We start from the raw sequence: 23,102 nt of genomic DNA on the forward strand, positions 1-23,102 counted from the left end.
TCCAGGCTGCTGTACAGGCTACACTACCATTTGAACCATATGATTCAGCAGGGTTGATGATAATTTGAGGTGTCTGTGACAGATAGGGATGCTGTTTAAGACTGTTGGCAGGCCTCTATAGGTGAATAAAGACACTTTGGATTTTGGAGCAAGGGTCTACCATCATCTGCAGACAACTATACTCCCTTTGGAGACAGCTGTTGGCCTGCTTGGGCTTTAGTAGAAACTGAACATTTGACAATGGGCCGCCAAGTTACCATGTGGCCCAAGCTGCCCATCATGAGCTGGGTATTATCTTACTAACCATACCATGAAATAGGACATCCACAGTAGCAATCCATTATCCAATAGAAGTGGTATATATATATGATCAGGCCTGAGCAGGTCCTGAAGGCACAAGCAAGTTACCCAAATGCCTAAGGTTTCTACTCCTGTTATAATGCCACCTGCTCCCGAGCACACATGTATATAGACAGCCTCACAGGATGTTTCCTGCGACTAATGAACTAAGAGAAAACTAGGGCCTGGTTTACTGAAGTTCTGCATACTATATGCAAACACCACCCAGAAGAGGACAGTTGCAGCATGACAACTTCTTTCTGGGACAACCCTGAAAGTCACCAGAGAAGGGAAATCTTCACAGAGGGCAGAACTTCAGGCAATACACATGGTCATGTGTTTTAAACAGAAGGAGAAATGGTCAGATGTGTGGTTTTTCACTGATTTACGGTTTGTAGACATTGAAATAGGCTGAACAGTCAGGGACTTGGAAAAAGCATGAATAGAAGATCAGTAAGAAAAACATCTGGGGAAGAAGTATGTGGACAGATTTCTCCAAATGGGTGAAGAATGTGAAGATACTTGGTGTGCCATGTAAATGTTCATTAAAAGGTGACTTCAGCTGGTGGAGTCCAATAATCAAGTGGATAAAGCCTTTTTCTAGCCATGTCTGTCACTGCCCAATGGACACATGAACAAGAAGGCAGAGATGGGGATTATACATGAGCTTGGAAACATGCACTGCCATTCACCAAGGGTAAACTGGCTATAGCTGCTGCTAATGCTGGACCTGCAACCAATACTGAGCTCCAGATATGGCACTGTTCCCTGAGGTGACGAGCTAACAACCTGGTAGCAAACTGACTATATTGAACCACATTTTCCATAGACATATGTCTTAGTCAGGGTTTCTATTCCTGCACAAGCATCATGACCAAGAAGCAGGTTGGGGAGGAAAGGGTTTATTCAGCTTACACTTCCACATTGCTGTTCACCAAAGGAAGTCAGGACTGGAACTCAAGCAGGGCAGGAAGCAGGAGCTGATGCAGAGGCCATGGAGAATGTTACTTATTGGCTTGCTTCCCCTGGCTTGCTCAGCTTGATTTCTTATAGAACCCAAGACCATCACCCACAATGGGCTGGGTCCTCCCACCTTGACCACTAGTTGAGAAAAGTGCCTTACAGCTGGGTCTCATGAAGTCATTTCCACAACTAAGGCTCCTTTTCTGTGATAACTCCAGCTTGTGTCAAGTTGACACACAAAACTAGCCAATACAACATAACATTTTGTCCCTACTGGAATAGATATTTATACTGTTTATGGAGTTGGCTTTTCTGCAATGTAATGCCTCTTCCAAAACTGTGGACTTACAGAATATGCCTTATCCACCCACCATCTTGGTATTCCATACAGTATTGGTTCTGACCAAGGAACTCATACCATAGCCTGAGAAGTACAACGGCGGGCCCAAGATCATAGAATCCACTGGTCTTACCATGTCCCCAACCATCCTGAAGCAGCTAGCTCACCAGAAAGATGGAATGGCCTTTTGAAAACAGTTACAACACTAGCCATCAGCACCCTTGAAGGGTAGGGGCAGGTCTTCTCCAGAAGATGCTATATGCTTTGAATCAGCATCCAATATATGGTATAGCTTCTCCCAGAGTCAGGATCCTTGGGTCCAGAAACCAAGGAGTAGAAAAGGTAATAGTTCCACTCACTATCATGCCTAGTGACCAAAAGGAAAATTTTTGCTTCTTGTTCCCATGACCTTAAATTCTGCTGGCCTAGAAATTTTGGAGGGGAACATTTCTTGCCAAGAGCTACAACAAACATTCCATTGATCTGGAAGGTCAGATGCCCCCCAGGCCTCTTTGAGCTTCTGATGCCCTTAAACCACAGGTTAAGAAAGGAGTAACAGTGTCAGGAAGGGTTACTGATTTAGACTAACAAGAAGTTGGATTACTTCTCCACGACAGAGGTAAGAACAAGTATGTCTGGAAAGCAGAGATCCTTTAGGGCATCTCTTGGTGTTACTAATGTCTGTGATTAAAGTCCATGGGAAACTACAACAACCTATTCCATGCAGGATTATAAAGGGCAGAGACCCCTTCAGAATGAAGGGATAGGTCACTCTTCCAGGAAATGAGCTAAGACCCACTGAGGTGCTTGCTGAACATGGAGGAAATACAAATGGGTAACAGAGGAAGGTAATTATAAATACACCTAAGTGGTAGCCTGACCAGTTTCACCCAGGCCCAGACACAGGGCTTTGAGTTAACCCACCCAAACATCTATGAACTGCCAGAGAGAATGAAAGGGCTGGTGAAGTGGGAATTTCTGGTTTTGTTGGAGACTCTAATGTGTCATGTGATAGTTTTCTGAAAGCAGTTTTATGAGAGGATGTTTTGCTGAAGCAGACATGTGAGAGGATATTTTGCTGAGAACATACGTGGTATTTTTCTGGAAGCTTTCTGGAAAAAGGGCATGTGATGTTTGGTAGAGTTGGCACTTGGGAGGATATGTGATGTTTGGAAAGAGTATAAATATAACCCAACAGACAGTGGACGATGCTCTGGCATTGGTTCTCCTTGCTGGTCTTCGTTGGGCTTCCTTGTCACTGGTCTTTACTGATGACGCTATCATATTGGTGCACCTTGCTTTCTTGGATGATCTTCATTTGTTGTGCTTCACTGAGAAAAGTGCACCAAAGAACTTCTGGTGGTGTTCTGGCTGCTTCTTGAAGCTTTGGCAGACTCATACCAATTGGCAGAGTCTTACAGTTTCTTCTGCACTGAGCCGCTGGTTGATTTGTGTTTGTTGTGATAGTAAACTGGACTGCAAACGACAAAGATTGGAATGGCCCCAAGGAACTACTTCTAAACAGATCCACATTCCCCTAGTCCTGTTAGCTATTTTCCTCCTCTACCTTTCGTCAGTGGGTATAAGTGAGGTTGAAGAGTTTAAGAACTCTTATTAAAGTATGTTTTAAAAAAAAATACAAGCCCATAGGTTGGTCCTGCAGATCCAAAGCTCCAGGATCTCCACAACACAAGGCAAAAACAGGATATCCAAGAAGAGTCCTGGAGAGAATCCAGTATTGATAATGTAGCAGAAGCCAGACACCTTGAACCAGACCAATGACTCAATGCAATGAACATTTGCAGGTAAAAATGGGTGAATAAAAGGGTACACTGTGTGACACACTACATCTTCTATATTTTCTTTTCCTGTTGGTGGGGAAAGAAAGACAGAAGGCAGGTACCAAGGGACAGGAAGATGGGTGGGATTGGGGTACATGATTTGAAATTGAGAGTCAATTAAAAGCATGTATAAATAAATTGAATGAATGAATAAATAAATAAATAAATACCACACAACCAGTTGCACAGATAAGGATTATAACTTACCTAAGTGTTTCTGATATATTTTGTTTAGAACGCAAAGATATTTGTGTTTGTGTTTTCTTTCCTCAATTTATCATTAAATGTAGCATCAATTAAGAAACTACCAGTGGACATTATTTTTTAAGTTTGAGATTCTAAAAGAATGTTCCTCAAGGAACGTTGCCACCTATTCTAAATTTATAATGTGTTTGTATGAAGGATAGTTATATCATGTTAGGTATAAATATGACCTGGTTATTGTTTTCATTTGGAAATTAAGCATAATATAAAACGATATGATTGTGTGCCAGGTTGATAAAGGGTGGACTTGTAATGGCTAGTCTTCGCCGTCAAGTTGACTACACTTGAAATGAACTAAAACCAAAATGGCTAGGCCTACCCATGAGAAATTTTTTTTGTAAGTAAATTATTTGAAGTGGGGAGACATGCTTCTAATCTGGATCTTTGGGATGAGAAGATTCATCTTTGATCTGGGCCACACCTTCTGTTGTCTGCCTATATTTATGCACATGGAAGAAGGAAACTTGTTCTCTTTGTTCTCACTGTCAAGTCCATTCTTTCACTGGCATGAGAGCCTACTTCTTCAGTACTCTGGCATATACTAAAGACCAGATAAGGCCCCTAGCTTCATGGACTGAACAACTACTAAGATTCTAATACCTTCTGTTGGTGGATAGTCATTGTTGGACTAGCTGGACCAGAGCTGGTAAGTCATTTTAATAACTCTTTCCCTTTACATAGGCAAAGAGACTAATTCATTCTTTTAAGTTCTGTTCCTCTAGAGAACCCTAACCAATAATATAATTAGGCTCCTTAACACTCTTCCTTGCATCCCCTTTTTAGAAGCTTTATCCTAAATGAAGGGACCATAAACAATGATCCTAATCCTACAGCAAAATCCAAGGCAATCTGTTTGACTGGTGCCATAAGGGTAAAATATACTGTTTATTATATGTTCTTCTGCTAAAATAAGTTTCATTAACACACACTGGAGATCATAAAGCACAGTCCTAGGACATAAACTACAAAAATACTCAAAAACTAGGTGTAGTGGCATAGTCCCGTCATTTGATAGAGACAGGAGAATAAGGACTTCAAGGGTTCAAGGTGAGCCTTCAAGACTATGAAACCCTGTCTCAAAACATAAATCAAAATCATAGTGGGGATGGGGATGGTTAAATGAAAACATTCAAAAAAGAGGACAGCAGGAAGGGGACAGAGGATAGACAATGGGACACCAAAGCATATATATGTGAAGTCTAAGTGTCTTCTTCAATACCAGTGCTGGGGAAAGAAAACTAAACCTTTACTACCCTTGAAAGGAAAGAAACTAAATGATGAACACAATATTATGTGAGCTCCCACTATCTATAAGCTATGGCAGCAAATCTATTTCAAAAACTGAATGAAACAGAGCAATAGAGACTAAACACAGACAAGACTGTCGTAACCATGGAGTGAGCTACATTTAGGTTCTGGCACAGGAGATACTGTAGTGTCAGCAGCTTCTGCTAATTTTGCCAACAGATAATTAAGTGCTTTCTACTGTTGACTGACTAGTCAACATAGTATACTGAAGCAAACTAGACAACTAAACAAAAAAGGTTCACCCTACCTCCACTCACTGTTTATGCCACGTAAATTCCTATGGGGTAAGTGGTTATTAACCACAAAACCAAAAACAGAAAACTAAGATGTGAAATTTATAATCCTGAAGACTTTCTAAGCCCTTGAGGGACAGAAAAGTTAAAGTATAACCAAATATATCAAAGATAACATCAAAATGAAAGATGTTAAGAATAAAAAACTAAACCCTAATCTAACTTAAGACAAATGCCAAAATAACCAATTACAAAACAAAGAGAAGGTGGAAAGATGGCTCAGTGGTTAGTTAAGAGCACTGGCTGCTTTTTAAGCAGACCCAGGTTTAATTCCCAGAACTTGCATGGTGGTCCACAACTATCCAAACTCCAGACCAGGATATCTAACACCCTCTTCTGACCTCCATGGACACCAGACACACAAGTAATGAACAGACATACATGCAAGCAAAACACCCACAAACATAAAAATTTAAAAACACTCAGTAGTATGCAAAGTGCTTGCATGTGCGCATGTGCACACACACAGACACATACAGAGACACACACACGCGCAGAGGGACACAGAGAGAGAGAGAGAGAGAGAGAGAGAGAGAGAGAGAGAGAGAGAGAGAGGAAAGAAGGAAGTGGGGTAAGTAGCTTAAAATATGGGGCCCAAAGAGATCTAGATGCTCTTGCAGGAGACCTTGTTTCAACTTTCATCACCCATGTGTTGTCTCTCACAACTCTCCATAACTCCAGTTCCAGGGACTCCTACACCCTCTTCTGGATTCCTCAGGTACTAGGCACACACACATGCAAACACACATGCAGGCAAAATACTCACCACCTTCACTGAGCAAACTAACACAACTTGTATCTATCAAGTCTAACAATATCTGTGTTGAAAATAAAGGTAAATAGGCATTTCCATAAAGAGACAGATGAGAGGGGCCCATTTCCCCTGGGACATTAAGCAGATAGTAAATACTGATTACAAATCTGTTTAAAACCACTATTAGGCCCGGAAGATGGTTCTGAGGGGGGGAAAAAAAAAAACCAAACTTGCCACCAAGCCTGAGTATGCATGGTGGAAAGATCTAACTCCCACAAATTGTTCTCTGACTCTCACAAATGTGCACACATACACACACAAAAATAAATGAATAAATACATAAATAAAATGTAAAAAAAAGTGCATTCTTTCAAAAAAAATTACATTGTTTGTTCATGTCCTACAAGAAGCAGACAGCTAGAAATGAGACAATTTTCAGCTGTTGGACAATCCTTTGCTGCCCTGACTATAATGAATTACCCCTTAATGCCAGTTCAGATGTCTAGGTCACACCTTGGACACCTTGAAATGACTACAGCATGATTACAGCTGACAGCCCTTGCTTCCAAAGGTAGCCTTAGCCAGGGCTGTTTTGAGATAGAACCAGACTTTTTTGCCATCACAAGCCTGAATGAACTCCAGATGACACTACAACCAATTTCACCTAGGCCAGACAGGGATCACTTTCCCCAAGTCGTCTAGCCAAAGGAACTACTTTGACTGTGACTAAATACAAGGATACATACTACTGGTACAATACACAAACCTCCATGACTGCAACTGGTCCTAAGAGGCAAGGCTGATTGGTCCAAAATAAATGTCTGACACTGATCCAAACAGCCTTCCTTCAGCTATGTAAGCAGGCTATTAAGGCTCAGTGAGTGGGCTAGAAGACACTCTCCTGTGCCTTCTTCCCTGATATTGCAACATTATGCCCAATAAAAGATTCTCTCAAATGGTCTTTCCTTGCCTAATGGTACAAGCTTCGCTGGAAACGTGGAGAAAGCAGCAGCAGCAGAGAACAGAGCTGTGAGAAGCAGGGGCAGAGACTGCCACAGTCACATGGCTGAGTGTGGGGACAAGGCAACTTGTGCCTGCGAGGACTAAGGACATGTACCATCACACTAGCTTTAAAACCTTGACTTCTCAAAATGTGCAAGAAATATGCTACTATACTGAACTTAAGGATGTATCAGAGTGCTAAATGTTGCTAAATGACAATATTTGGGGAATAAAGAATACTAACACCTTAGCTATTTTAACTAGAACTTTCTCTTGACAGTCACGCAAGTAAAATGCATTACGAGGCAATAAGCCATGCAATCAAGTACTTATTTACATGTAAAATAGACCTAGTTTTATTTTTACAAAAATGGTTACATATTTTATTATTTTAATAGAACTTTATTTTCTTAAAAAAAAACACTTGTAAATATCATAAGCAAATAACTTTAATCACCTCAAACATTACTAGGAAGAACAAACCTACACATAGGCTCAAAAGTTTAAAAACACTTCATGAATATAAAAATCATTATATACATCTAATGTTATTTCTATTGCAAACAACTTAACATTTAAATACATACCAAAATTCTCTTTTCATAAGATACAGATGCTTACAAATATATCTTATTCTCCTAGAAATATACCTGGCAGACTATTAAATTACTTATCATGTCATTTACCTAGCACATAGGCATTACCTGAGTAAGACATTCACAGTATTAAAAAAAAAATTCACATAAAAAATAATCCAGGGCAAGCATGGTGCCATGCACTTTTAATCCCAGCACTCGACCCAGAACAGAAGGATATCTGTCTGAGGCCAGTCTGGTCAGCAATAGTGAATTCCAGGCCAGCTAGAGCTACACAGTGAGATTCTCCCCAAAACAAGCAACAATAATCACTGAAGGAAAAACACCTTATAGATTTTAGTGGCGGGGGGGGGGGAATTCACAAATATACAAGAAATACACTAAGAACATCAAGAGTAATACCAATTTCTTTACTAAACATAGAAAAAAAACAACTTAAAAAAATGAAGACTCACATGTTTTTCTAGTTGTTTAGACAAAGCGAGTCACTTGTGTAGGTGGATATCATTATGCAGGTGAAGGCAAGTACAGGATAGAACGAGGCCTGTCATTGGACGAGCAGGAGGGAGGAAAGTTTTAGAGAGGAGGAGACTGGAGCAAGAGAGGGAGCAGCCGAGAGAACATGGAGGTGGATGTTAAGATTTCTCTCTGCACATTTACAGGTTGTTATGAATATTTTTAAGGGATGGATGTGTACAGGATTTTGTGTATCTAGATAAACAAAATATATCTTCTCTAGGCGGGCAATTATATCTTATCAATTGGATCAGAGGTTATTGTGTTGTGTGTTCCTTCATGTGGTGATTTAATTGAGTTCAAGAGAGTGTGTGGTGACAGGACACTAGGCCCACCACGGAATTGGGATGTGTATGTCTGGCACGGTGGCAACCTGCCTTGGGAACTAAATGGGTAGAAAGACTGTTGCTGGGCTCCGAGAGTAGCCATTGGGAGTGTGAGATTGGATGGAGCCTAACAGGTGAGATGCTTTGTTGACGGAGATGAAAATATCCCACAGATGCCATGTGGCACTACGGTGCTTGGCACTAGTGGGGAATAAAAGAAAGCTTTTATAATTTTACAACAACAACACACTTGGAAACTGTATTCTGATAAACAGCTGCATGATAGCAATAAGGTATGAATCTTTTGGTGTTGCTTAATGACATTTTGATGTCGGATAATTCTTTAAAAGATTAACTGAAGACCAAAGAAAATGAATGCATAACATATTGTCACTGTCTTCAAGTTAGAACTTTTTTTTTAACAAAGAAAGGAATTAACGAGATGGCTTAACCATTAAGAGCCTTTTTGGTTCTTACAGAGGATAAACTCAGTTCCCAGGATCCATGTCAGGTGGCTCACAACAGCCTATATATAACTTCAGCTCCAAGGATCTGATGCCCTCTGGTTGCCTCCCAGGTACTGTACTCACATGCACAGTCACACATGGTCACATATACACATAATTGAAAATAAAAACCTTTTAAAAAAATGAAATATATCTGAATTAAAATTCTGTGGCCAAGATTGCTTAGAATATTTCTGATAATAGCAAAGACATATATATATATATATATATATATATATATATATATATATATATATATATGCTCAAAATGCTCCACGAAGGACAAAATGTGAGCTCTTTATTCTTTATCAAAATTACTAACATAAAATATTTGAAACATACATCTATAAGCAACTTAAATGGACTCAGCAGGATGTTGTGTGTGAGAGTGTGGGGGGGGAGTTGGGGGGAGGGAAGATAATTAAAGAACTCTTGAATTTATGAGGAAATGGGGAGATGGGGAGGAGGTGAGGGAGAGGAATAAAAACCATGTAAAGACAGTACTCCTGAATGAATACTCAAAATTTTTAAAAAGGCACCAGAGTAAACTTTAAAAAGAATGGGACAGAGAGATGGCTCAGTGATTAAAAGTACTTGCTGCTTTTACAGAGAACCTGAGTTCAGCTCTTAGCACCTACAAGGTAGCTTATAACTGTCCATAATTCCAGTTACGGAAAATCCAATACCTTCTTCTGATCTCTACAGACACAAGGCATGCACACAGTCCATTCACATGCATGTAGACAAACACTCATATACACAAAATAAGCATTTTTTTAAAAGATGGGGGTCTCACTATATAACCCTGAATTTGAAATCACAGATATCCACCTGCTTCAGATGTGAGCTACCACACCCCATTCAGAAATAAATATTAAACAAACCTTGCAAAAGAATTACCTGAAATCCGTCTTAGAATGTTCATAGGCACAGGCATAGAAAAGTACCCCTTTCACCCTTCAAATAATAATAAAAGCTATTACCTCTAATCTCTACTCTTTGACTTTCATGATAATGGGGAAGGTATCAGTATAAAGCATGTAAACTTATGATTTATAAATTTATAAAATTATAAATCAGACTTTAAAGATTTGTCACCTAAAAACCATAAAGAACTTTTCCAAATCATGTATTCTCACAAAGTCCACACCACCATGAACATCACCAAAGTAACCATTGGGATCATGTATATAGTTGTTATCTGTGAAAATGCCACTGAATCATGACAGAAGCCTTTAAAGCCTGTGTGTCACACAACCTCCACAAGCCTCATATGACAGCAAATTATGTCTTGTTTATTATAATACTGTTATATTTTAAGATGCTCACTGAAATAATTACTTTAAAATAAATAAGTGATCTCCATGTTTTATGCATTCATAAATACTCTATAATGGTATAATCTTAATTCCAAATAACTTGCTTTTCCTTCAGTTTCCACTCAACACCCTTTATCATGTCTTTCTATAGAAAACAAAGCTCAACAGAAATGTTCAAACCAGAATCCAGTAAGTAGCTCTCTTCTGTTTAGATCTCTGCCATTCCCTACCATCTTGCTGACAGTATGTTTTGATATTTAATAATAGACTCTACCATAGGACTTTTGTTTGAGATTATAATTACAACATTTCTCCCTTCCCTTACAACAGGATTGTATTTTATTTTTTGCTTTTCTTTGAAAATAAGAAATTATCTGATGGTGATTAAGATCTCCTTCACTCAGAAAATGTAATTGTATAAAACGCCAATCTTGGAACACTTAATTTTTTAAAATTCTCAGTCTTTAAACAAAATGCATACTAAAAAGCTTTCTTAGATCAAAAATGTAAAAGAAATATTTCTTACAACATGGCTAATTTTTATTAAGGAGACAGGGAGGAAAGCAACTGTGAATTAGAAAGCCTTGCTCTAAATAATACTAATCTGCACATTTTAGAAATTTGATTTCAAAGTTATTTTTAAGTCTAGTATGCCTAAATAGCCACAACATATTCTAAAAACATACCAAGCTGTTAAGAGAATTATTAATAGTGTGGTAAGGCTGCCATTGATATACACTGAAACAAGTAGCAATGAAACAGAAACATCTTGAAGTCTGTGAATTCCTCACAATAAGCAATAAACATTCCAATAAGTAGAAAGCAAATGTGTTGATAATTGTTGCAACACTGTGTTAACCAACCTCCCTAGTCCCGCGTAATGAGCTCACAGAAGTCATGATGTGCACAGGCTGTATCCTTCGCTGCTTCCATTCTTGATTTAAGGTTTCAGTTCTTTCCAAAATTTTCTGACGATTGGAACTAAACATAGTCTTTTAAAAACAAACGAGAAATTGTTCATTGTTACAATATGTAGCATCTTTACAGGTTAAAATATAATGATTCATCAAAAATACAATGGCTATGTCCTCAAATGTACACAGACTTCAGATAATACACTAGAATTCTCCACACTCTAATAATAAATACAGAAACATTGCTCCTTACTTCCTTGTAAGTGAAAGGGGAACAGGAGACTATTTTTCATCTTCTCTGTGTCTCACTTTGTATTTCGAAATCACAATGACTTTAGAAACACAAAGTCATAAAACAAATGCCTTTGTGTTTAGGTTCTGAGTCTATACAAGCAGTGCGAAGGTATACTGAAAAGACTGATTTCCAAACAGGCTGAATAATCCTTAACTTAAATATGTGTTATCGTTAATGTGCATGATATATACTTTTTCATTTTTTGAGAAAGGGTCCGTGTATCCCAGGATGATCTCGAGCGTCTTTATTTTTTATTCCACTGTTGATTCACCTGCCTGTGCATTACATGCTGCAGCGCTTCTAGGGAGGTCTGAGGACTTGTGGGGATTGGTTCTCTCCTCCCACTATGAAAGTCCCAAGGATCAAAATCAGGTCATCAGGCTTAGCAGCAAGTACTTTTAACTGATGAGCCAGCCTCTCATCAGTCCAATCTTGACTCCTTCTGGTCCTTCTGCTTCTACCTCCCAAGTGCTGGCATTAGAGACTCACAGCACAGCACCAAACAGTCATGATGTAATTTTAACTAGGACAGACCGTGGCTTTAAAGTCTTAATCGATTTTACTGTAAATATGACCTTGACTGAAAATGTACCATTTCAAAGTAAATCTATTTAACTTGGGGGTGGAGGAAATTAGTTTCAATTATATATGCATTTTTATGAAATTACCTTTACTTCGTCAGCTCTTCTGAACCTCTTGAGCTGTCTCAGTCTCATGTACTCTGACTTTACACGCTTCCGCCAACAAACCGGTCCCTTCTCAGATTTCTTCCCAGTCTGGCCCATGATTATTCTAAAAGCAATGATTTCATATTATAATCACTTATCTAACCAGCTTGAATATGATCTTTTAATCCCAAGCAAACTGATATCAACAAAACACTTTTACTGTTGATATTTGTAGAGAAAAGCTCATGTATTCTGTATAGTTACATCTTGAAAATGCGTCACTGAATGATTTTATTTTTGTTGTTTGGTTTTTTGTTTTCGTTTTCGGACAGAGTTTCTCTGTGTTGCCCTGGCTGTCCAGGAACTCACTACAGAACAGGCTGGCCTCAAACTCAGAGATCCTAGATCCATCTACCTCTGCCTCCTGAGTGCTGGGATTTAAGGAGTATGCCACCACACTCAGCTTTTAAAGCTTTTATCCTTTAAAGCATATTTTTATTTATAAACACATACTTTTATCTATAAATCTTAAATAGTAGCAGTTTATTGATATACCATCTCATTATGGGAATTATGTATACTATACCACAAGCTAGTTTTTACTCCACAAGGCTCACACTTTTAGTTTTTAATTATTAAAAAGCTATAATAGGGGTTAGAGAGATGGCTCAGTGACTAAGAATACTGGCTGCTCTCCCAGAGGATCCAGATCCAATTCCCAGCACCCACAAAGCAGTTCACATCCACCTTTAACTCCATCTCTAGGTGATCTGACACCATTTTCTGGCCTCAATAGGCATCAGGCACCCAAGTGGTGCAGACCCAGCATGTAGGCGAAACAGCCACATATACAAAATCAAATAAAATATATAATATATTTTTTAAAAGTTATTTGTTTCACGCCAAGTACTATGAGCACTCAATATAATAACTAAGGATAAGCACACACTGCTGTGGTCCCAGACATTCCACAGATCCCCAATCAATTTACAGTAGTTGGAATATTGCCTACCTCATACCTCCCTCTCACACTACATATCAGGCCTTATGACAGGCACCTCTATGGTGAATATATACAAACTTATGGTCATTTTCCCTAAAGTACTGTACAACAGTGCAGCAACTATTTACATAGCATGTCTGTCGTATTAGTTATTTTAAGTATAATACCAATAGTTTAGAGCATAAAGAAGATGTTCACAGGTCATATCAGTTACCTTGCCATTTTATATAAGGAATCCAAGGATTTTGGTATCCAAGAGGCTACTTCAACCATTCTCTCTCAAATAACAAGGGACCCCTCTACTTGTAAAAGGTACAAGTGAAAAGGTTCCGTTTACACATTAAGAGTAGAAAATGTACAGTAGGACAGTAAGGATAAATCAGGGCTGGGTGGTGGTGGAACACACCTTTGATTCCAGCACTTGGGAGGCAGAGACAGACTGATCCCTGAGTTTGAGGCCAGCCTGGTCTACAGATTAAGTTCCAGGACAGCCAAAACTACACAGAGAAACCCAGCCTTGAAAAACAAAATAAACAAAGAATAAACCACTATACACACACATACACACACAGACACACACTCTCACACACACACACAGACCTGATCACAGTTCTCACTTCAAATATTGTGATGGTGCCTTTACTTCTTGTGCCACTTTTATTCACATGTGGGGTTTTGTGAGCAAGAGGAAAAAGAAATGCAGCAAATACAAAGCAAACGCCTCTGCCTTATCTTTAGTTCCAGACTTCATGAGGCAATTATATGCAAATAAATATGGGAACTGGCTATAGTTCACCAGACAGGTAACATACTTCATCCTGTACCTGAAGTCTAAATCAGTGTTCTTTCCTGATACAAGTATTACAACCATATTGTCTCTTCAAGAGATTACAAGGACATTTTTGTCTAGCTGTATAAAATGTTATGACTTTCCATTATCTCAGAAGCAATAGGAAACCAGAGTGTTGAGTCAAAGGGAAGTTGGGGTGATTTACATTCTGAAAGGACCAAGCTGGCAGCCACATAGAAACGGAGAGGAGATAGGGGAAATGAAAGAGTAACTGTGTATCCAGGTTAGATGCCACTACAGAGCAGTCTCAAAAGGAGAAGACACTAATTTTAGACCATGCTGGAGACCAGAGAGAAAAATAATCACTTAGATCCCAGAAACTGTGAGGTGGGAGGGACTGGAGGAGGTCAATAGAGACATGCCTTTAAAGTAATGCCTTCCTTTCAGAAGCCCTCCTGTTCCCTCAGCTTCCTATCCACCAGAAGGTGAAGAACTGACTCCTTCACAATTACCAAATCCCACTACTGTCATAGTTACACTTAAAAAAGAAAAAAAGAGGGGCTGGGGATTTAGCTCAGTGGTAGAGCACTTACCTAGGAAGCGCAAGGCCCTGGGTTCGGTCCCCAGCTCCGAAAAAAAAAAAAAAAAAAGAACCAAAAAAAAAGAAAAAAAGAAAAAAAAAATCACAATTTTCATTGTGCTCCACCCCCACTGTAAATAAATTCTTCACTATCAAGAAGAGGTTTTTGCACATTTGTAAAATCTCAGAGCCTGCCTCTGTATAAAGAATGAACTTAGAAACTATGAAAGTTTATTAGTAATTTAAACGGAGAGAGGGTAACCTGTATTTCATTAAAGTTGCTCTGCTAAAAGGAAGGTAAGAAATAAAGAGTGGCCATCCTAGACTATCTCAAGGCAGAAGCCAGAAAGAAAAGGGAAAGTGAAAAAGTAAAGTGGGAAGGAGGAAGGAAAAAGGAGAAGAGAAGGGAAGAAACAAAGAAAACAGAAATGTGCCAAATTCCAAGAAACCAAGGAGTGAGTATGAATGGCAGGGACACTTAGGATCCTGGTTGAGCTGTCTTAGAACACTTGGGCCCTACTGTCAAGCAAATAAAATCAGTTTCAGTAACTACTCAGTTATATGAACAAAAAAAGGCATAAAACTCCCCCTACGCCCAGCCTCCAACACACACCATATTAGTTTAGATTAGGTTTTCTAAGAATCATAGATGGTAGAAAAGACAGACACTTTAAGTTCTCTGAATTTAAAAGTTAGTGTCGTTACATATAGAATGTCTCTTTCTAAAGCATTTCATCCTTCAAATTGTCCTAATGGATAAAAGCTGGGTAGAGTACCCAATAAATAATTTGAATTTTTCTTTTCTAGAATATCTATAGTGCAGCTTTTACTTCTTTACCTGATAAATTACCCAAGTACTAAATACTAGTAAGCTCAAACTAGCCAATTTATCTTTTTAAATTTGTGTACTCGTTTAAGGTTTTGTTTCTTGAGATAGGATCTCACTACATAGCCCAGGTTAAATCTCAAATTGACTGAAGTCCTGCCTCAGCCTCAAAAATGCTGGATTATGGGGTTGGGGATTTAGCTCAATGGTAGAGCGCTTGCCTAGCAAGAGCAAGGCCCTGGGTTTGGTTCCCAACTCCGAAAAAAAAGAAAAGAAAAAAAAAATGCTGAATTATAGCTATGAACCATAAGACCTAGCTACACCATCTTAACTATTTTCTTTTTTAATGGTGCTAAAGATTAAATCAAGGCTTCATGTACACTAAGCAAGTATATTACTCTAGAACTAAACCAATAATTTTAATTTGTATAAAACACTAGTTCAAGTACTAGCAGGATGGCTCAGGGTTGGTAACAGGGTTTGCTGATGACCTGACAATGAAGGGACTTTAATTAAACTATTACCTCCATCAGACTGCCTGTAGGCAAATCTGTGGGGCATTTTCTTGATGTGTGAGAGGGCTCATTGCACTGTGGGAATGGTGGTGCAATGGGAAGATGATTTAAGACCTACTATATACTGCTTACCTGCTTTTAAGAGAACATGGAGGCAAAAGATGAACACAAGCCAATCACAGAACAGATACAGTATATCTCTAGTCATACAAAGTATCTAAAGAAATAGGTTGATGCATAAGTAATTTCAGTTTTTACATTGTTGAAATTTGTCCTCTGTTCCTAGAACACATTATTAAGTAAATGTGATTGTGTTATGCATCATTTTAATGTGTATTTCTTGCTTTAAGTCTTTTCCTATGCCGTACTCCTTGCTGTTTTGGATTTATTTTGTACTACTTGAAATGATGTAAGACAAAAAACATTCTCAAGAGATTTTCTTATTAAAGTTCAAAATGGGTCATAAAGTAACAAAGACAGCTGGAAATCTCAACACACATTTAACCTAGTAACTGCTCAAGAGTGAACCAGGAAGTGGAGGTCCAACAAGTCTTGCATAGGAGATGGAGGAGCCTGGAAGGAATGAAATGACTGACTATGGGAAGCTGAAAAAGTCAAATGAGAACAATTATCTAAGCACCTCTTACAACTACATGAGAAGCTGACACAGAACTCAATGTGGACTATCCAAGTCATCCTACATTTAAGACAAATGGGAAATATTCGGTAAGTAGCTCATGTGCTAATGAAAAGTCAAAAGATCGTTATTTTGATCTACTCTCCTCTCTTAGTCACTGCTCCTTTTCTCCACCTGACTGTGAAATGCAAAGGGGATTACATACAACAACCATGATGACCAGCTCCAAAAAGCTCCAAAGTAATGCCCAAAGGCAAACATGCAGCAAAAGGTTATGGTTACAGTGCAATCCATTACAGCTTTATGAATACTGGAAAAAAATCCTGACAACTGAGATGCTCAGCAAATCATTGATATGCATCAAAAAGTACACTTGCAGCCAGCATGGCCAACAGAAAGGGGCCATTTTTTCTCCATAGCAGCACCTGACTACACATCATACAACCAATACTTCAAAAAGTTGAATAAATTGGGCTATGAAGTTTTATCTAATACACCATATTCACCTCACCTTTCATTCACCAACTATCACTGCTTCAAGTACCTCAACAATTTCTTACAAGAAGAAAACTTCTGTGGCCAGCAGGATACAGAAAATACTTTCCAAATGTTTGTCAATCATGTAGTGTAGCAATGCAACATTCTGACGGTTTACCTGCCTTTAAGAGAACAATGTAACAACCAATCTTACTTGTCTTGGATTTCCCATGTAATCAGCTTTTATAGTCTAAATTAATATATAGCTGAAAAAAGTTGTGTACTCCTCCATGTCCCTGACCCAGAATAATGTATGTATATCATTTCCTGAGAGCAGCAAATACAGAAGTTAAAAACAGCTTTCTAAAATCTACAAAAAGGTTGAAAGCAACTTGGTGATAAATAATGTTTGTTATCTAGATGAGCTGGGATCTGTTGGAGCCAGTGACTTAATCCCTTGTAAAACTCTGTTAAAGATTTCTTTAAAGTTTCCTATTTCTTCCTCATGTGATGCTTTCGGTGCATTTCACTAAAGACAGAGCAGAGCCCTTTGTTAAGGACTTATACTGATGATACAACAGATACACACAGATCATACAACCACACAGAAGAAAGAAAAGCACACACAGTCATACAACAGACAGACACAAGGACAGATTCACAAGACAGCCCTTCAGGCAAGTACAGATTCAGGCTCACAAACTAGACAGAGGATGCCTGGAAGACACAGGAAGTAAGAAGTAGAATAACCACTCTCTAGGTTAAACAACTCCAAGAGGAAGTGCTTTTATATTTCTTTCCTTAATGAGGAACATTGATGAATTATTGGCAGCTCAGAGTCAATCACTAATGCATTATAATCCACACAGTGGAGCACAGTTTTTGTTTTATATACTACAGAAAGAATGAAACTTATTTGTATTCCAAGCATGGTGGTGCATATCTTTAATCTCAGCACTCAAGGAAGCAGAGAAATCTCTATGAGTTTCAGGCTACCCTGGTTTTATTTACACAGCTAGAACTGTCTCCAAAAGAAGGGGGGAGGGAGGGGAGGAGGAAGGAAGGGAGGGAGGGAGAGAAGGAGGAAGGAGGGAGGGAGGGAGGGAAGGAGGGAGGGAGGGAGGGAGAAAGGAAAAAGAAAAATTGTGCTGGGAAAAAAGGGTTGATTTAATGGTTCTTAATTTTGATTAATAAATGTGTTTGAACCTAGTTATAATGATTTGAAATTCAACCCAGAACAAAAGATAAAAGTTCTAAAGATCTGTTATATATCAATGTGAACATACGTAACATTACTGAACCATACACTTTGAAATAGTAAATACATAGGCTGGACAAATGACTCAACTGTTAAGAGTAATTAATGCCCTGCAAAAGATCCAAGCTCAGTTACCAACATATGAGGTGGCTCAAAACTGCCTGGAACACAAACTCCAGGGGGGGTGTGATGTTTCTGGTCTCTGCAGGCACCATCAGGCATGTATATTATGCTCCACACAGACATGTACATATACTTAATTAAAACAATCCTTTTTAAAAATGGTAAACATAGCAGGACAGGATGTGGTGTCTTTATCCTAGCACTCAGGAGACAGAGGCAGGTGGATCTCTATGAGTTCCAGATCAGTCTGGCCTACAAAGTTAGTTCTGGGGCTGTTATACAGAGAAACTCTGTCCTTAAAAAAGAAAAAAGAAAAAAGAAAAGAAAGAAAAAGAAAAAAAATGTCTATTATCCCAGCACTTTGTAGGCATAGAGGTAGGGAAATCAGTCTGTTTGAGTCCACGTAACCTACACAGTGAATTCCAACCACCCAGGTTTCACAATAAGACCCTGCTCAAAAAGAGACAAACAAATAAGTGATGAAGAGCTGGCTCATCATTTAGGAGAGATTGCTTTTACAGACACCAGGATTCTGTTCCCACATGGCAGCTCACAATCACCTGTACCTCTAGTCCCAGGGACCCAATGCTTCCTCTGACCCCTGCAGGCTCTTGCACAACACAGGCACATAAAATTATATAAAAATTTAAAAATGCATTTTTCTAAGAAACAAGAAAAATGTTATTTTGTTTTGGGTTTTGTCTGCAGTATTGTGCATTAAACCCAGGGCAGGCATGCACACACACACACACACACACACACACACACACACACACACACATTATCCAACTATATCCCAGCACCACTCTGTGTTGTTTTCTAGCACAATAAAGAGTAAAGTTGTTCACTTAGGGATTTCATGTCTCCTAAGCACAGTAGAGGTTCAACAAATAATAATTAGTTCTATTGTTTACAAGCACATGGTTGACACATGTCTGCAAACAAAATACACTTAAACTTCACTACAGACTATAACATCAAACACTAGAAGGAAGACTTCAGTGATGACTGATGGCAGCTCTCTCACTCCTTAAAGAACATCAACTATCTCATGTTTTGTTTCCAGTCCTTCTCAGCCTATACGATTTAAAAAAAAAAAAAAAACTAAAACTAAAACAGATAAAATGTTTTGTTTTGTTGACACTTTTTTTTTGTTTAGCTGAGGATAAATTGAAACATTTTGCCTAAGTTTGGTTTCTATGGTACTTAAGTCACTAGGTCAATTTGCAGAATTGTCAGTTTGTTTCCTTATCCATGCACCCTTCCAATTTTTTCTTTTCAGTCACAAGGATTTCTAAAATTTTCTGGCTTTAATCAACAGTCTAGTAAGTACTTAAAGGAAATTCCTGTAATAATTAATTAAATAAATCAACACAATTCACTATGTGATAGAAAATGACCATGTAAAACTCACTTGCTGAAACCCTGTTACAGATGTCTACCTTCAGGAGGAAGAACACTATTTAAATAATGATTTGATCCTTTTTGCAGAAGCTACCCAAGAAGTTAATCCACCTTTGTTTTAGGGCCAGCCTATACTAGGTTTGTTGGACTAGCATGTCCACCTGCCCTGGCAGAGGCTCAGACAATCATCGCCAGCTGCCAGGCATACTGATGACCTGTTTGGCCTGCTCAGTGGAGAGTATAGTGGTGTCTTCTGGCTTTTGCTACTGGCTGGCAAAGCTGTTAGGGCCCAGAACCCAACCTTACTTCTTGGCATAGTCTGTCATCTTTTTGAGTGTGTCTGAGGTCTCTGTCAATATGAACCTATTCTCCCATATATGAAGCCCTTCCCAAGCTCTGCCATAAAGATCAACTTTTTAGAAGAGGGTAGAGTGAAGGGACTGGAATTGTGAAAAACAACTGAGCAACTATGTCTCCAATTAAAGAGTACTCTAATTCAACTAGAATAGGGAAAGAGGTGTTTTGGACCACAGGCTAAATAGCATCTTGACATGTTAAAGTGGTTAGATATTCCAGAAAGAGAGCTATTATTATCTCATGGCAATCTTTTCATTCCTTAGGTATCGCATAGAAGCTATATTTCCTATAAACAAGTAAGAAGACAGGCTGAATGATTGACTGATGGAGATAAGGAATGGCTATTTTGTACATTACACCAAATGGAAGCTTTACAAATTTCTTAAATTGTAGTCATGGCAAAATTAAGTTCAACAATAGAATAACCACCTATAGATGTAGCTCCATTACACAAGGAGAAGGAAGGGCAATACATCTTAAAGCAAATGAAAAAGAAAAATTTGTGGAACAAAATTAGGTGTTGCAAAAGAAACAGACTGATATTTATATAGAGTGAAAATAGTATACCAAAATCAAATACTTAAGGAGGATGAAACTTAAGGTCACCTGGGCTACATAGTATGTTCTAGGCCAGTCTATGCCACAGAGAAAGGCGTTACCTCAGAAAAATTGCATGTATGCATGTGTACTATGTGTGTGAAATTCCTGCAGAGACCAGAGAGGGCACTGGCTCTGCTGGGACTAAACTAAAGATAGTTAGCTGCCATGTAGGTACTGGGAATTGAACATAGGAACAGCCAGTGCCCATAACTGCTGAGGTATCTCTCTAACCCAGCCCTAAGATAACCATCATTTGAAGACTACCAATTCCAAAGTCAGTGTGGATTGGGAAGACTATAACTCCTGTGCAGTTTCCACCATGGCACAAGCACTTTGAGAAAGTCTGGCAACTTCTTATGAAGTGAAATTAATATTTACCACATGACAGAGCAATTCAACTTGGAAGCAGCTATTCAAGAAAAACTAAAATGTAAATAAAGGATCCACACAAACAGTAACAGCTTTCTTAATAACCAAAAACTAAAAACAGTTCTATTTATCCATCAATAGACAAGTGAAGGAAAAAAAAAACCCTAGAATATTCATATAACAGAATGCTACTTTGAAATAACTAGTATAAGTTACAACATAGATATACATCAAAAACATGCTGGATGAGAGAAGCCAAGCACAAAAGAACACTTCTTTTCTCTTCTATTCATGTAAATTCCTGAGCAGAAGAAATCTGATCAGTAGTTGAAGGGTAATGGTGAGATAGGTGATGCCAGTATTACACTGTGAATGAGGTAGTAGTGCAGGTGTATACATTTGCCAAACTCCTCAAGCTGTACCTTTCAAACCTGTGCATTGTATATAAACCAGAATAAACTGGAATTGTTAACTGAAAACTGAACGCTTTTCTAGGAAGCAGTATAACAATACTAAAAGCTCAGAGTGTGCATCACCTTGAAAAGGAAACTCTCCTTACAGAAAGTTATCCTACAAATGTTCAAAAGATACCTGGGAGGCAGGATGCTAAGATGGCTCAGTCAGTAAGGCTCCTGCCGCACACGCCTGGCAGTGAATGGCAGCCTGAGTCCAATCGCCAAAACCCACATAAAGGTAGATGGAAAGTACTAACTCTCTTAAGTTGTTCTTTGACTCACACACACACACACACACACACACACACACACACACAGAGTTTTTTTTTTTTAAACAAAGACAAATGAGATATAAGGATGATCACTTCATCTGGAGACCATCAGAGAAACAGGGCAAGATTAATGAGCCACATTTATAAGCTGGAATATGGTCCATTCCTCTTTACAAAGGCAGCAAGTGCTGACAAGAGCAACAATTTTTCCTGTAAAAAGCTACATGGTAAGTCTTTTAGGGTTGGCAGAGGATATATCAATCTCCCTTACATATTTTTTTCTTGAGGAGGTAGCAATGTTTTGCTACTCTTTTAAAAAATATATTAATATTCTTAATTTAGAAACCTCATATAAAACAACCTGTAGGCTGGGGGGGGGGTGTAGCACAGTGGTAGCAAACAGTATGCTACCCTAAACAAACAAGAAGTGGGAAGAAATTAGAACTTTAAAACCAAAACCAGGGGTAGGGGATTTAGCTCAGTGGTAGAGCGCTTACCTAGGAAGCGCAAGGCCCTGGGTTCGGTCCCCAGCTCCGGGGGGGTGGGGGGGTGGGGGGGTGGGGAACCCAACATCCAAATGCCCAAATTCTCCTTTCTCAAACCATTACCTAGCTCCTCTCTCCAGCCCTTGTCATTTTTTTTTCTACATTAAAAAAAGTAGCTGGGGGGCTGGGGATTTAGCTCAGTGGTAGAGCGCTTACCTAGGAAGCGCAAAGCCCTGGGTTCGGTCCCCAGCTCAAAAAAAACAAAAACAAAAAAAAAGTAGCTGGGCATGTTAGGATACAACTCTAGTAATCCAGCACTTGGAAGAAGAGGCATAAGAACTGGGAGTTCAAGGCTAGCTAGCTGAGCTACACAAAACCCTGTCTCAAAAAATAAAAATAGGCCAGGCATGGTGGTACATGTCATTAAACTCAGCACTTCACAAGCAGAAGCAGAGGCAGGAAGATCTCTGGTGGATCTCTGTGTTCAAGGTTAGCCTGGTCAAAGAATTAGTTTTAGGATAGCAAGAGCCATACAGAGCCATTCAGTTGTTAGAGACACTGGTTAAGTTGTCCATGCTCAGTAAATCCCACATTCATACCCATGTGATCAACTCTAATAAAGCTCATTAAGCAATAATAAGGAGGCAGAAGTATTAAGATTACCCAGACTTTGAGACCAGCCTGGTTGAAATAGCAAATTCCAAGCC

At 38.9% G+C, this 23,102-nt stretch overlaps 1 protein-coding gene across 23 annotated transcripts in view; it reads right to left on the reverse strand.

Moving 5' to 3' along the window:
* Nucleotides 1-23,102, reverse strand: part of Ezh2 (enhancer of zeste 2 polycomb repressive complex 2 subunit) — a 74,376-nt gene that overhangs the window by 34,307 nt on the left and 16,967 nt on the right. For 11 of the 23 annotated variants that reach the window (NM_001134979.1, XM_063286018.1, XM_063286015.1 and 8 more), the window contains 2 exons: nt 12,245-12,368; nt 11,231-11,359 (listed from right to left, as the gene is read on the reverse strand). In NM_001134979.1, the coding sequence (NP_001128451.1) occupies nt 11,231-11,359; nt 12,245-12,361 (246 nt within the window). In that variant the 5' untranslated portion in view covers nt 12,362-12,368. Of the gene's footprint in view, nt 1-11,230; nt 11,364-12,244; nt 12,369-23,102 lie in introns of those variants that run through there. The other 12 variants (XM_063286021.1, XM_063286013.1, XM_063286019.1 and 9 more) reach the window with 3 other exon arrangements.

This window comes from Rattus norvegicus, chromosome 4, assembly GCF_036323735.1.
Source record: "Rattus norvegicus strain BN/NHsdMcwi chromosome 4, GRCr8, whole genome shotgun sequence".
In the NCBI taxonomy this organism is placed as follows: Eukaryota; Metazoa; Chordata; class Mammalia; order Rodentia; family Muridae; genus Rattus; species Rattus norvegicus.